The sequence below is a fragment of the Drosophila biarmipes genome, chromosome 2L, assembly GCF_025231255.1.
Source record: "Drosophila biarmipes strain raj3 chromosome 2L, RU_DBia_V1.1, whole genome shotgun sequence".
NCBI classification, from domain to species: domain Eukaryota; kingdom Metazoa; phylum Arthropoda; class Insecta; order Diptera; family Drosophilidae; genus Drosophila; species Drosophila biarmipes.
In genome coordinates, this window is record NC_066612.1 from 22,846,156 (window position 1) to 22,859,444 (window position 13,289).

The window sequence follows — 13,289 nt, forward strand, 5'->3', positions numbered from 1 at the left end:
GTCAAAATCACAACCATGCTTCTTAAACGTTAAGTCGCGAAGAAGATTGACGCGTAGGGCGTTGGGATGCATACGCATAGATCGATCGCGTTCGTTTAATTTATGTGTGAATTCTTACAAAGAGTTGTGGAATTTAATTATTAAATATTATGCTTTCTATCTATAATTTGCTATGGATATTATGAAAATATTTCATTCGTTTCGAATACAGTGAATATGTTCAGGAAAAATTATGTTAATATCTGAAATAGCTCTTGCGTTATAGGAGCTTACTAGAACACTCGCCCTGCTGTTTCATCTTCGATTTTAGGCCCAACGATGCATTTTTTATATCTTTCAGCTAGGACCATACGAGGTACAACTACAATATGTCCTGTAACATCACAATTTGTAGAGCCAACCAACCCCATCAAAAACATTCCCACCTTGAATGGAATCTACATTCTTCCTTGGTCACTTTCTACTAGTATCCTGTCGTACCCTTGCGCGGCCTTCAATGTGGGAACTACCATTTGGGACTTCTCTATTTCGTATTTACCCGTTTTAATAGTTATAGTTATGTGCGCGGCCTAATTTTAACTACGTGGAAAAAGCGCTTTCGCCAACTTTTTATTGAAAAACTAATAAGTTTGATGGCTAACTGAGTATATCTTATTTTCGAGACCCCCGAATGGCGTTCTCCCTTTTCTAATTTAACTGGAAAGGGGCTGCTCCTTACCAAGTGAATTTCCGTCTTAATAACTTACATAATTCCAAATTATATAGTTAATTTGAATGCCCCTCGAAACATAATATAGAACCTTTTATTATAAAATGTAAATCGCCTCGAGCGCCATGAAACGCCAATGTGAGTGAGACTAAAAGTGTCAATTCCGCCTTATCATATTTGTAGTACTGCATGCACTTAATATCTTATCTGAATCGATGGAAGGCAATTATTCGAAACACGCAACTGCACATTCAATGAAAATATATTGGTGTTTGACATTCTCTCCCAATTAAGCGATAATAGTTCCGAAGCTTCGACCCCATAACTGATTTTCAGCGCACTAGGCATTAGGCAAATAGTGTTTTCAGTCAAAGCATTATAACTAACGCGGTTTGATCAACAGTCGAAAATATCAAAGCCTTAGCGCCACAGAAGCCAACCTAACGAGTTGGCGCTCATAACTCGTTTAATTACTGCCCAAAAAACAATTAATATGTTCTCTGAACAGGTCAATAGTTACTCACTTGGAAAGTACAGTAAACTGTGTGCGCTAACCTCCTCGGTTAGTCACATTTACCCGAAAACAGTCATTCGTTTCACCTTTCGTGGTTGCTGGCATAAATTCATAATTAAGGAATTCAAGGGAACTGCCGAATTATTATTAAGTTAAGCCGCCAGCATACAGTGCGAAAAACATTCCTTGGAATGGGCAACGGCGTTTGGATGGAAACTGTAGAGTTCTGGTCTTCGGCATTTAATAAATACGTTTTCCAGTAGCCTAGTAACAGTTTCGAGTTTCTCGCACATTGGTCTCAAAGTATTCGGAATCTGTATTCTCCCCTTTCACGCCGAAGAGTCCGAGGCAGAGCCTGTCTTCAGAACTGAAAGTTCCACTGTAAGAGAAATCCAGCTTAGGTTTCATCCCTCGCCGACCGACTCTTAGCCTAGGCAGTGTGTCCCCCAACAGCTGTTTTGCCACTGGAAAGTGGAAAAGTGCTAGTGATGAGTAAGATAAGCGATTAATAAATCAGAAGTCAGATCACATTGTGTGCTACCCGCTATTATTAGCTGCTAATCAGCTCTCTTCTCTCGCTCTCGCCAAAGCTTCTGCCGGCTGCTAAGAGAGCCGCCGCTACTTTTGCGTTCCGCTCTCGCCACCCCCGCCCGCCCAGTGAATAGTGGAGAGCGAGAGTGAATGGCTTGCGCTCTTAATGCTGTCGAGCACTCTCCTCTGGATTCCGGACTCGGTTCCTGCTCAGTTCAGAATTCGCGGCAGTTTTTTTTGTTTGTCGTCGCGTTCGCTCGTTTCACTTAAGCGCTTGGCTCGACGGATCGAAAGGAAAAGGGGCGGAAAATAGGTTCAATTAAGTATTTCGAGTGCCCGGCTAGCCCAGCCACTAGGTGAATGTGCAGAACGTGAGGGCCAGTGAGAACGCACTGTCGCCACACTCGAAGCCTTCTGGAGCGTCCTGCGGCGGAGAGCCGCGCGAGGCATTGTGCAAAAATCAATTCGTAAGTAGATGGCCGTCACGGCAGATGCAGTCCACGCGGCCGACGAAGCCGAGTGAATACCTGCTGGCCAAACCCATTTGGTCAGCACAATTGCAACTGTGCCAAAACAAAAGCCCAACCAAGTCGCGAGTGCCCAGAGTGCAAGAACAACGCGCCAGTGAAACAGCGGGGAGGGAGGGTGTGCGAGTGTGGGAGAGTGTGGGAGAGTGCGGATAAAAACAAACGGCGAAGTCGAACCACCCGGACGAGTGCGCGGAACTTCCTCTCTCGCACCCATTGCTTCCAACTGGACGAGCCAGGCCCTTTCTTCCAGGCCGGCCCTTCCAGCCCTCCAGCAAGTCCATGCCACTGGCAATGCTCGTTCCTTGAGCCCGGCTCAAACAGACATTTTCAACAGTGCCCAACTCGATTGGAGGTGTGTTGCCCCTGGCTTTTAGGTGGAACTCTGCTGGGCGAGAAGAGTCTTTCGCATTCGGTGTCCTATCCTCTTGGTGCTGTTGTTCTCGACGCGGTGACATTCCCCAGCAGCTGCACTGTCCCTCGGCTCGCTCTCCGTCACTTCCGCTGAGCGGCCTGCCCCGCCCGGGGGGTGAGCTGCCGCTGCCAAATGCATTTACTTTAGCTGCTCGTGGTGCCGTGCTCCCTCTCTTTGGCTCGGAGAGCGGAGCACACGCGGCTGCGTTCGTGCTCGTCGCCCTCCGACTAGCCCCTCTGGCCACTGTCGACTGGGGTAATTCGTATGCAGATTGCACCCGTGATTGCCTCTCGGATGCAGCTGCCACTGATAAGGGCGGCGGGTGCTTGTGCTCGCGCTGCGGACTTGGGTCGGCGCGTAGGGTGTGTCACGGGGAAAGACGGCCCAACTTCCTTGGCTGGAGCAGCCCCTCAGCCAGAGCCAGTGCCCTCGCCCAAGTGTACAATCGCTTAGTACACGGGAAGCCTGCCAAAAGTGTTCAAACCCATGTATTTTTCTGGTTTAATTAATTTTAATCCAATCCATTCGCTATACGAAAATAGTGTTTAAAAGACTAAGATTGAGGGAGCCCGTGGGGTTACGCTGCGCAAGAAGCTCAGAATCTACGCGCCAAATCCCAAATTTCCAGCTTTCATCGCTGGGATATTACGTTCATAACTTTATGGGGTTGGATACGCGCTCTTGATTCGTACCTTTCGACGACTCTTGTGGAAATAGAACTTTTGATCGAACTTTTCCCAACAGTCCTTCTATGTAGGTAGTGTAATGGAGTGTTGGAACCGACTTGAGGAAGACCATGTACCACTGCAACAATCAAACATATAATATAACTCGAAGTCCGGCTTTCTTGTTTCGCGAACTATTTATCCGTTTTCTTACTATCTTGTCGGGCTTTGTAACTTTCAGATTAAAGTACGTTGTGCTGCTGCAACATTGGTAACCGTGAAATGAAGAGATCATAATGACCTCTTCCTACCTTTCCCAAGTGTTCATTGACGATGCGATTTTTAGTTCAATTGTATGACAAAATTTGTATGAGAATGGGTTGACCCATTAACCTTAAACGGGCTCTCATGCCGAAGGGTAATCTGTAGAATTCTTTTCTATAGAATCACGGGTCCACGAGTCGCGCCATTTGACGTAAGAATAAGCTGAATAGACCTAGGCCGCGTTCATCAATCAGCCATCAATTATCTATCAGCACCGATTTTTAATCAATATTTAATTAAGAACTCGAATTCCGACTTTCTGCTAAACCAGTGCCTTTATCATCGGCGAGTGTCGTTGCTCAACTAAAGTGTGTTTATTGATTGTGACGGAAAATAAGTTGTTTTTGTGTATTACCTGACAACGCTTTTAGGTAAACGAAAAGCGGTACAGGAGTTTTGTTTCGGGGGAGTTCAAATTATTTTCAATGGTTCTGCTCGGTTTACCAGGGAATGGAGGCTTGCCAAGGGACATTTTGACTTATAAATCTCATGTTCTCCAAAAGAAGAGTCTTTGCCAGATTGGCGATTCGGAAATATACTATTACTTAGTTCCTACTTTTCGCACTCCCCACGCCTCTATCTGAAAACACTAGTCAGTGGTTAGTCACCAAAATGGGTTCTTGATAAAAAATTGTAGGTACATACATTAGTGGTCACTGTGCGAGGAAAGCAACAGAGTATCAACAGAGTTTCAAGAGCGGATGCCAGCCCAACCATTCGCTGGATAACAATTCCCGCAGTCCAGTTCCAAGTCGATAAGCAGCAGCCCCTTGTACGAGCAGCTGTATTGTTTATCTGAAAGGGAAGTCACTGAAAGTGAATTAAAATAAATCGAGGACCACAGAGCACTTTCATTTAGCGCAGAGTACTGCACCGGCTCCAAAGTAAAAAACACCAAATAAATTGGAATGTGTGCGAACCGCAGAGCGTGGCTGATTTTATGGCCGCAGATGAACAGCGGCCTAACAAAACAATTTTACAATTGGATTGGTTACTGGTTTGGTTTGGTTCTGGTTTGGTCGCCTGGTTTTTCACCGTGTGATGAATGGACAGTCACGCCAATGTGGGTACAGGCAAATCAACTCTAATAACTGAATGGCATAATAATAAATTAATTTTAACGGAGTTTAGATCAGCAGAAACTCTATTACCTGTTACAAAAACACAATTACGTTCAATATAAAAAGAACATACCTGGGAATTAGTTATTTTGAACTTTTTGTTATCTATATTTTAAAATATGCACTTGTTCGGCATTTGCAGGTATGGCTAAGTATTTGTTTCTTAGGCAATTTGAGAGACTCTTTTTGTTGGCTGATTCGGTAGACCGTCCCATTTTCAGAAACAAATGTTACCTATCTGTGATAAGCTATGTTAGATAATACTTTCCATGTCTCGACCTCGAACAGCTTTACGGGATGATGTATTATACTTTACAATCCGACACAATAGTGTTTTTATCTTTTTTCGGTAATTTTTGATGTTGACTGCTTCTTGCCTAGCTTGAGTGCTTTAAAGTTATACTATCTTTTTCGTTATCTGAATACCCCATTAACGTTTTCAATGATAACGACACGAAGGCGAAATTATATGAATAAAACTAATCACCGCAGATTTCAAAGGGAACAGTAAAATAGGTTGCTGGACAGGGGGAGTCATACACACGTTCATATTCGTGTTGCTGAACTATGTGATTATGTAATTTTCTTTTTTGTTGAACTACTAATTTTTCAATTGGCAGCTGCAGTGCCCGAGAACAATTTAGGTTGGCAATGTGTCTAATATTAGAACATTTGTAGATAAAATATGTGCTATGAATCGCTATTCTCTCCACGCAAGTCGGGCATCCAGAATGCAGTTGAGTCTGCTCAGCCGGCTACGATGATAAGCAAGAAGGCTGTAAAACTGCGTTTAATTGCAATTGTAAATTGAATTGGAACGGCACTGGAGATCTGAAATGTTGTTCGTACCTAAATCAATTAATTTGCAATTACAAATGCACTTTTGCCAAGTTGTGCGGGCATTGGGCAAGCTGTCTCACCCTCATAAGGTGCAATTGGACTCCCACAAAACAACAATTGCAATTGATGATTACTGGGGCTCAGCGGCTTCACTCGGGTTTTCCAAATCCTTGACCCCTGACTGGTCATCTTGGGTGGGATTTAATCTGAAGCTGTCAAAGTCATCGGTGCGCAGCGGAATGGACACGAGCTTAGCAAGGCCGAAAAACACCAGTAGGCAGAAGAGAAGAGTGCGAATCACCTGACTTACTGGCACTGAAACGGGCAACATGTTTTATTTATGCCCAGGATTAAATATTCAAGCTCCACAGACCTTTAGCGGGGACAAGAGGCAGCTGAGTCTTAGATGACATCATGTTTTATCATACCTTACACTTTGATGGCTGAGTTTAAAATGAGATATAAAGTCGAACGAAATATGCAGGTCTTAAAAGCAACCGGCTGATCAAACAAAAACCACGTTTACAATGTTTAAGTGCGTTTAACCCATGTTCCGTTCGCTTTGGAACTTCTTTTAAGAAAGTTTTATAGAAAACCACAGTAAAAGCATATGTTTCAACTTTTCACCATATAATTTTTAACCAACAAGGTACACTTTTTAAAGTTTAACTAAAACCAAACAGTCCGACTAAGTAGTCTGAATAAAAACAAGAAAACAAGCAGAACATTTATGAAGGAGTTTTTACTTAATGGCGTATTTCTTCAAAAAACCCATCAAAGAAAATCATCTTTAAATTACATTTTTTGAATAAATGGGACCTTCGTTCTGTATATTTTTTATAAAAATGGTCCGGACCAAAATTTACCACGAACCATTTGTAGTTTTCCATGATAATGGGATCTTCCTGAGCAAAAGTGCCACAATCTTGTGCTTCGTCACCTACAGGTCTCGCGGAATAGCTAAAAAACTAAAAACCGATCTTGGCAACACGAATTGGCTATTTTCTACACAAGTTGTATATGTGTTCTATCGTTTGCTTTCTTGAAAAAGCCACAACCCGTGTTATAAATAGTCTCTGGCCGTATACGTAGGTAGGAAAACATTCAAGAAGCTTATGATAAGATTACCATTTGTACCGGGGAAAGCTTGAAGTATGCCTATTTGATAAGGGCGATCCTCAAAAGCAATTTATTTAATAGATCATACAAGCCCCTATCGTGATGGCCAAAATTTACCCCAATTTGAGGGAGGGAAAACTAGTGATTAAGTGTTGTTGTATGCGTCTGATAACGTTAAGTACTGGCTCAACGATAAGGGCAGTCCACGATGTTGGTGAAGCCCGTGTGATTCACAGAAAATCAATTACCAAAATGCGTGTGCCATTATCTGCACACATGCATTTACAAGTCCCTTGCTTCTGGTTTTTCTTCTTTTAACTGATAAGGGGAAACTACCGCCAAAAACAAAAGAGAACAAACCTGCGAGCTGGCAATGCAATTGTGAATTGCTTAAAAAACCCGGCTTTTCTGTTTTCTGGCTGCATTTATGAACGAGAGCCGAGGCGTTCGGGTTCAGAGCTGCAGCAGTTCTGATTTGTTCGAGGCCCAACCTGTTGTCGCAGCTGTTTTGCATCCTCCGACCATGCAAACAAAATTATTGAGTAAGTGCCAAACAATGGCTTTGGAAAAACAAAATCAAGAGGTGTTCATGCTCGAATCAAATACCTAGTTGTTTTATAGAATGTGAAGTTAGAAAGACAAATTGATCAATTGTAATACTACTTAAGTACGTGAAGTATAGATCCATAGGAGAAATCATCTCCTTACCCCCCTGGTGCATGCCCAAAGTAAAAGTGAAAGCAGACCGTACTTCTTAGCTCAGATTTATTACGGAAAGTTGTATGAATTTTGTCCATTATTTGAACGAACAGAACAAGCGTTGTTTCCAAAATCGGCAATTAATTTATCTCTTGAAGAAGATAGTTTATTAACTAACGTCAATCGTGCAACTGACAAAAAATGAGTGCTCATTTTAACCAATCCAGTCAAAAATGTTCTGCTGTATTGGTTAAGCACTCGGTAAGTTCGTTCCTATCTAATGAAAAGTGCAAACCCATGACGAACAAAATTATCTTTTTTACAGTGTCAAAAGTGTAATTGCTTTTCTATTTGCAGTTCGCAGCAAACTAGGCAAGAATTCTTGGGATCCCAGATCCAAAGACATTCTTTATGTTGTCTGCTAGTTTTATGACGCAAACTCGAAAATAGCTTGACTCTTTGCATGGGCTATTGCCGCTTTAGCCATGATTATGTATGCCAAAAAGCCAACGTTTCGCAGTTATCTCGAAAGGGAAACAAAAACACACAGACACGTGCAAAATTAACAAGAGTAAATATAAAAAATTAAAATGCTTTCTGAAAAAAAGTAATCAGAACGACTGCTGCGGCTGTTGCAGAATGCAACCCCGAGCGAGGCAGTTGTCACGTTTTGCATGAGATTAGCACAGTTCGGCCAAACCGTGCGGAGGCGAGCCAATCCGAGCAGAACCAGCTCGGTGTTCAGATAGTTGACGCTAATGACCGAGTGCAGATACGGCGCGAAGAACGCAGAGCACACACGCTATATGTGGTTTATTGTAGAAATACTCGTGGCTAAAATACGAAATTTACTCTTCTCGGTTGCAGAAGATGTAAGGACAGGACCAGCTGGATTTCCCCGCTAAGAAACGCAACCAAAGAAGCTGCCAGTCCTTCAAAACGGCGTTTTGCCAACTCTCAGGCTGAAGTACCCGGGTTCCTTCCATCCTCATACCAGTAAACTCAAAACAAAAGCCAAATGACTGCCAACAGTCTACTGGGAAGGTCAATACTCAATGAAGGTGGGTAGAGGTATATTTAATGATCTGTCTACTTATCCAAAATTGCAGATAATTGTTAAATATTTATATTTCGAAAATATAATGCTCGAAGTTGCTGCAAACCGACAGAGTTTTTCTCGATTAGATGCTTTGTAGCGCAGTTTTCTCATATATAAAATAATGAGTTACGAATAAAATAAAAAAATCACGTATATCCGTTATAAATTTCTTAACAATTTCCTATTCGCTCTCTTTTTATGTTTTAGATAAAGTATAAAAATATTACATTTCAATTCTAGCTGGTAATAAAGTATAAAGTATAATGTTTAAAAGTACTTTATTGAAGTGGTTAATTTCTAATGTTTAAGTAAGGTTACTAATATTCAAGAGGTCAATAATTCATATTGTTACCTGCAGGACGCTCGAATAAGCGCTCTTTTGTGTCCCTGATCGTGGGCCTCATTGTGGGCTTTTGCCTCGCGGAGCTGTTCGTGTACTCCTCGACGCCGGAACGGAGTGAGTTTATGCCGTACGATGGCCACCGGCACGGCGATGTGAACGACGCCCATCACAGCCACGACATGATGGAGGTGTCTGGGCCGGAACAGGATGTCGGCGGACACGAGCACGTCCACGAAAATTCGACCATTGCCGAGCGACTGTACAATGAGGTGCGAGTGCTCTGCTGGATCATGACCAACCCGAGCAACCACCAGAAAAAGGCGCGCCACGTGAAGCGCACCTGGGGCAAGCGGTGCAACAAGCTGATCTTCATGAGCTCGGAAAAGGACGAAGAGCTGGACGCAGTGGCTCTGCCGGTGGGCGAGGGGCGCAACAACCTATGGGGCAAGACAAAGGAGGCCTTCAAGTACATCTACGAGCATCACATCAACGACGCCGATTGGTTTCTGAAGGCCGATGACGACACCTACACGATAGTGGAGAACATGCGGTTCATGCTGTACCCCTACAATCCGGAGACCCCGGTCTACTTTGGCTGCAAGTTTAAGCCGTACGTGAAGCAGGGCTACATGTCGGGAGGCGCCGGATACGTCCTCAGCCGGGAGGCAGTCCGTCGGTTTGTAGTCGAAGCCTTGCCCAATCCAAAGATGTGCAAAGAGGATAACACTGGTGCCGAGGACGTTGAGATTGGCAAGTGCCTGCAGAACGTAAAGGTCCTGGCGGGGGATTCCCGGGACTCCAATGGACGTGGTCGCTTCTTTCCATTTGTTCCGGAGCACCATCTTATTCCGTCGCACACGGACAAGAAGTTTTGGTACTGGCAGTACATCTTCTACAAAACCGATGAGGTGAGCCTACTAGTCTTTGACAAGGCTATGATTTAAATAAAGTTGAATTTATACTTAGTAGGTTATTTAAATACTTTACTTTTTTTACTTTTATATCAGGGTCTTGACTGCTGCTCGGATAATGCCATATCCTTCCATTACGTCTCTCCTAATCAAATGTACGTGCTGGACTATCTGATCTACCATCTGAGACCCTACGGGATTATAAACACACCCGAGACATTGCCCAATAAGTTGAGCGTGGGGGAACTGATGCCGGTGATCAAGGAACAACAAACGGAAAGCACAAGTGATAGGGTCTCCAAAAGGTCCGCCGACACAAAGACGAAATAGTAGAGACAGACGGATAGACTCGTAGTGTACATACTTTAGATAGCTTTTGTATATACTTAAACATACTTGTAGCCCCACATGATGAGTCACTATAAGCTATGCTAGCATTGCCATTACCAATTGCCTATTATGTCGTCGGTCCTTTGAATTATGTAGATTAATTTCCTCCATATTCCCGAAAGGTTTCGTTTGGGTTCCATTGCAGAGCCGGTTCCTTTTGTACAAATACCAAACCTAGATATAACTTAGATCTATTACTATAGCTTGTAATTAAACCTAGGTTGTACAATTATGAAACCATCACTAACAGGGCGCATTCACTATTCTACTCTTGTTTTTCGTCACTAAGTTAGCCACTTGCGCATTTATAAGTCGCCTAAGTAAATCCTAAATATGTATGTATATGTAGCTATATATTGTATCTCTTTTGTGATTGAGATTATTACGTATTATAGATGTTATACTTCTACATGTATTTAATAAAGTGCAAATATATTACAAATCAAATGAATCATTTTTGATTTTCATCAGATAGTAATTTCATAAAAGTGTAGGGCAGTGTAGGGTAAGGTGACGAACGATTCGTTTTTATACCCTTGCAGAGGGTATATTGATTTCAGTCAGAAGTTTGCAACGCAGTGAAGGAGACGCTTCCGACCCCATAAAGTATATATATTCTTGATCAGCAGTTTTGATAACTTCCTTTCTTGATTTAATATAACTTTCCCAAATCAATATTTTTGAAATGTGTGAGAGCAGAAAGTTGCTTACATTTATTGAGTTCGTTTCTGTAAAGAACGATTCGAGATTCCAAAGGAGATAAATCCCACAGCTTTCGCCTTAAACTACTCTTTTTACTAAAAAAGTCTTGATGTAACTGACGGCATATCTAAAACGATATGAAAAAGCAATAAAACTGCAGCAGTTTAAGTTATGTGGTAATATTGTATGTCTTTTACCACAAACACAACGATAACGTCTCAAATTCTTGAATAAATAAGTTCTTCACCACACCCTACAATAAGTTCGTCACGTTGAAACTGGTGAAACACAAATGAATTGAATGGGTTTGCTAATTTGCGCAGCACATTTGTAGCGAGTATTACCTCACGAACAGACTGCGGGACTTCTTATTAATATTACTGAAAATACATTGTAGGCACGATAACGACTGCATTTATTTGGAATTCATCGTCACATTACCCTACACTCTCCTACATCGTAGTCGACAGTAAATAAAATGAATTAAAAACGATTTATGTAAAGTGATGCCGCCAAAATTAAACTGCATGAGCTAGAACCTATCGATGTACCAGGGCTTCCCACTATATTACCTGTGCTTCATCGACAAGGCTATCGGTGCGGTTTCTTGCTGTGTCGTGTCTAGGGTTCTTGTCTCGGGTGTTAGAACTCTACTAGTAGCCTGTTCACACGATGGTTTTCCGCCTCAGCGAATTTTTCTTTCACAAGGATACAAGTGCTAGAACGACATGGTCAATCTACTAGTTTACGTGCTTGCTCAGGAACTTGTTGTAAGTTCAGGATCAAGCAACTCCTTAATCGCTTTATATAGCGGTAGAAACAGTGCTAACTTGTGGAAATTCTCGTGATGTCACTGCCGACCTCATTCACTTTTCACTACGCTTTGCCTGAATGAACACCTCAGTTTAGATCAACTGTCTTATAGCAATGAAAGAATCTTTTGGCGCTTTGAACATCCAAATGACGGCGCGCTGAAATCTTTGCCAGAAAAGCTTCTCGGGTACGGTCTGCTTATGACAATCAGCTGTTTGCCTCAGCGAATCTTTGTGAAGATGAATTCGTTTAAAATGGCAGAACCGATGTTTAGTAGCTGTGTGCAGGGGTTATAATACGGTCATCGTTAGTTATCGTAAGTTGTCCATCTCTTCGACACATGGTATTTGTTTATAGGTCAAATTGGTTAAAATGCTGGCGCCAATTAGGCATTTACTGGCGAAATACCGCATTGTTTTGGCCAGCGGATCCCCAAGAAGGCAGGAACTGGTCAAAATGTTGGTGTGTTGTACTGTGATTTCACATTAGTTAAGAATCCTTAACTATGCAGAAATTGGTATTTTAGGGTCTGAATGCGGAACTATGTCCTTCGACATTTGAAGAGGATTTGGAACTGGAGGACTTCAAGGAGTTCTCAGATTACATAGAGGCCACAGCACTTGGAAAAGCAGAAGAGGTATTCTCGAGACTCAGTTCCTCGGGGGACCATAAAAACCTAATCGTGATAGCTGCAGATACGATGGTGACCTTCGGAAAGGAGATTTACGGAAAACCCAAGGACTCTGCTGATGCAATACGCATGCTATCAAAGTAACAATTGTTTAGGCATCCCTTATATTTATATCTACATATTACCATTACTACTACTTCCTGTTTTAATCTCTTGTAGTCTATCTGGAAACTCAAATCGCGTTTTTACCGGCGTTGTACTAAAACATGCCCATGGAATACGCAAATTTACGGACACAGCAGACGTTTACTTCGGTGACCTGCTGCCAGATCAAATTCAGAGCTATGTGGATTCCGGAGATCCCCTGTAAGCTGCTAACACACAGGAATTTGTCATTAGCTAGTTTTCATTTTTCCACTGCAGAGATAAAGCTGGTGCCTATGGGGTTCAGGGTCCTGGAGGTGCCCTCATTCACCGGATCGACGGCGACTTTTACTGTGTCATGGGACTACCGCTACACCGCCTGTGCTGTGAATTAAACAAGCTGTTCCTGGACGATCTCTCGTAGATTCTTTTTTAACGCCGCCATCGCAGCCGATCAATCTGCGGTTTATGCTGCAACAAGCGTCAGAGGCTACACACGCTCTTGCGATTTTAATCTTGGCTGATAAGCGGCTATATCTCTCCTACACTGCGGGCTTATTTGTTCGTTTTTATAGCTCACGTCAATTAAAAATAAAAATCAACAGCGAGCAAAAAATCCATCCAATGGCCCTTGAGAGAGCACGGCACAGTGGTCTTATTGCTGCGCACTTTTCCTACAAAACACAAGTTCCGAATTTTGGTGAAATGTAATTTGACTTAGTGACACTTTCGCTTTAAAAAGTTAATTCCTTGAATATATTAGCTGAAAAGAACTGCGTATGGAGTGTAGTT

General features: G+C 42.5%; 4 protein-coding genes across 11 annotated transcripts in view; 2 read left to right on the top strand and 2 right to left on the bottom strand.

The window, feature by feature from the left end:
- The window catches only part of LOC108036705 (uncharacterized), a 28,461-nt gene extending 17,214 nt beyond the window's left edge, over nucleotides 1-11,247 (bottom strand). The window contains exons 1-3 of one of the 3 annotated variants that reach the window (XR_007763485.1): nucleotides 10,919-11,247; nucleotides 4,331-4,480; nucleotides 3,098-4,265 (exon numbers count right to left, since the gene is read on the bottom strand). The gene's annotated coding sequence lies outside the window, so the exon portion shown is untranslated. Of the gene's footprint in view, nucleotides 1-1,233; nucleotides 1,648-3,097; nucleotides 4,266-4,330; nucleotides 4,481-10,918 lie in introns of those variants that run through there. The other 2 variants (XM_017113000.3, XM_050885286.1) reach the window with 2 other exon arrangements.
- On the top strand, nucleotides 1,988-10,654 carry LOC108036779 (glycoprotein-N-acetylgalactosamine 3-beta-galactosyltransferase 1). Of its 2 annotated transcripts, none has more exons than XM_017113120.3 (4): nucleotides 1,988-2,221; nucleotides 8,332-8,525; nucleotides 8,922-9,814; nucleotides 9,914-10,654. In XM_017113120.3, exons 2-4 carry the CDS (start codon nucleotides 8,483-8,485, stop codon nucleotides 10,145-10,147), a joined length of 1,170 nt encoding a protein of 389 aa, XP_016968609.1. In that variant the 5' UTR covers nucleotides 1,988-2,221; nucleotides 8,332-8,482; the 3' UTR covers nucleotides 10,148-10,654. The 2 variants fall into 2 exon arrangements, with proteins under 2 accessions (XP_016968609.1, XP_016968610.1); XM_017113121.3 differs by lacking the exon at nucleotides 1,988-2,221 and adding an exon at nucleotides 7,174-7,307.
- Nucleotides 5,320-6,157, bottom strand: LOC122818798 (uncharacterized). 3 transcript variants are annotated; one of them, XM_050885295.1, is made up of 3 exons: nucleotides 6,020-6,157; nucleotides 5,727-5,961; nucleotides 5,320-5,590 (listed from the first exon to the last, which is right to left on the bottom strand). In XM_050885295.1, exons 1-2 carry the CDS (start codon nucleotides 6,060-6,062, stop codon nucleotides 5,777-5,779), a joined length of 228 nt encoding a protein of 75 aa, XP_050741252.1. In that variant the 5' UTR covers nucleotides 6,063-6,157; the 3' UTR covers nucleotides 5,320-5,590; nucleotides 5,727-5,776. The 3 variants fall into 3 exon arrangements, with proteins under 3 accessions (XP_050741252.1, XP_050741250.1, XP_050741251.1); XM_050885293.1 differs by having other exon boundaries at nucleotides 5,320-5,637; XM_050885294.1 differs by having other exon boundaries at nucleotides 5,526-5,655.
- Nucleotides 11,248-12,018: 771 nt separating the features above from the next.
- Nucleotides 12,019-13,270, top strand: LOC108036795 (dTTP/UTP pyrophosphatase). Of its 3 annotated transcripts, none has more exons than XM_017113143.3 (4): nucleotides 12,019-12,184; nucleotides 12,249-12,493; nucleotides 12,573-12,719; nucleotides 12,777-13,270. In XM_017113143.3, exons 1-4 carry the CDS (start codon nucleotides 12,095-12,097, stop codon nucleotides 12,919-12,921), a joined length of 627 nt encoding a protein of 208 aa, XP_016968632.1. In that variant the 5' UTR covers nucleotides 12,019-12,094; the 3' UTR covers nucleotides 12,922-13,270. The 3 variants fall into 3 exon arrangements, with proteins under 3 accessions (XP_016968632.1, XP_016968631.1, XP_043950295.1); XM_017113142.3 differs by having other exon boundaries at nucleotides 12,031-12,191; XM_044094360.2 differs by having other exon boundaries at nucleotides 12,085-12,180.
- The last annotated feature ends 19 nt before the right edge of the window (nucleotides 13,271-13,289 follow it).

Excerpts from the sequence above, each read along its gene's own strand:
- LOC108036779 (XM_017113120.3), top strand. The coding sequence starts at position 8,483 with ATGACTGCCAACAGTCTACTGGGAAGGTCAATACTCAATGAAG. Across the intron at positions 8,526-8,921 it reads AAGGTCAATACTCAATGAAG|GACGCTCGAATAAGCGCTCT; the intron begins GTGGGTAGAGGT and ends TGTTACCTGCAG. Across the intron at positions 9,815-9,913 it reads TCTTCTACAAAACCGATGAG|GGTCTTGACTGCTGCTCGGA; the intron begins GTGAGCCTACTA and ends CTTTTATATCAG.
- LOC108036795 (XM_017113142.3), top strand. The coding sequence starts at position 12,063 with ATGGTATTTGTTTATAGGTCAAATTGGTTAAAATGCTGGCGCCAATTA. Across the intron at positions 12,192-12,248 it reads GGTCAAAATGTTGGTGTGTT|GGTCTGAATGCGGAACTATG; the intron begins GTACTGTGATTT and ends TTGGTATTTTAG. Across the intron at positions 12,494-12,572 it reads GCAATACGCATGCTATCAAA|TCTATCTGGAAACTCAAATC; the intron begins GTAACAATTGTT and ends AATCTCTTGTAG.
- LOC122818798 (XM_050885295.1), bottom strand. The coding sequence starts at position 6,062 with ATGATGTCATCTAAGACTCAGCTGCCTCTTGTCCCCGCTAAAG. Across the intron at positions 5,962-6,019 it reads GCCTCTTGTCCCCGCTAAAG|TGCCAGTAAGTCAGGTGATT; the intron begins GTCTGTGGAGCT and ends TGCCCGTTTCAG.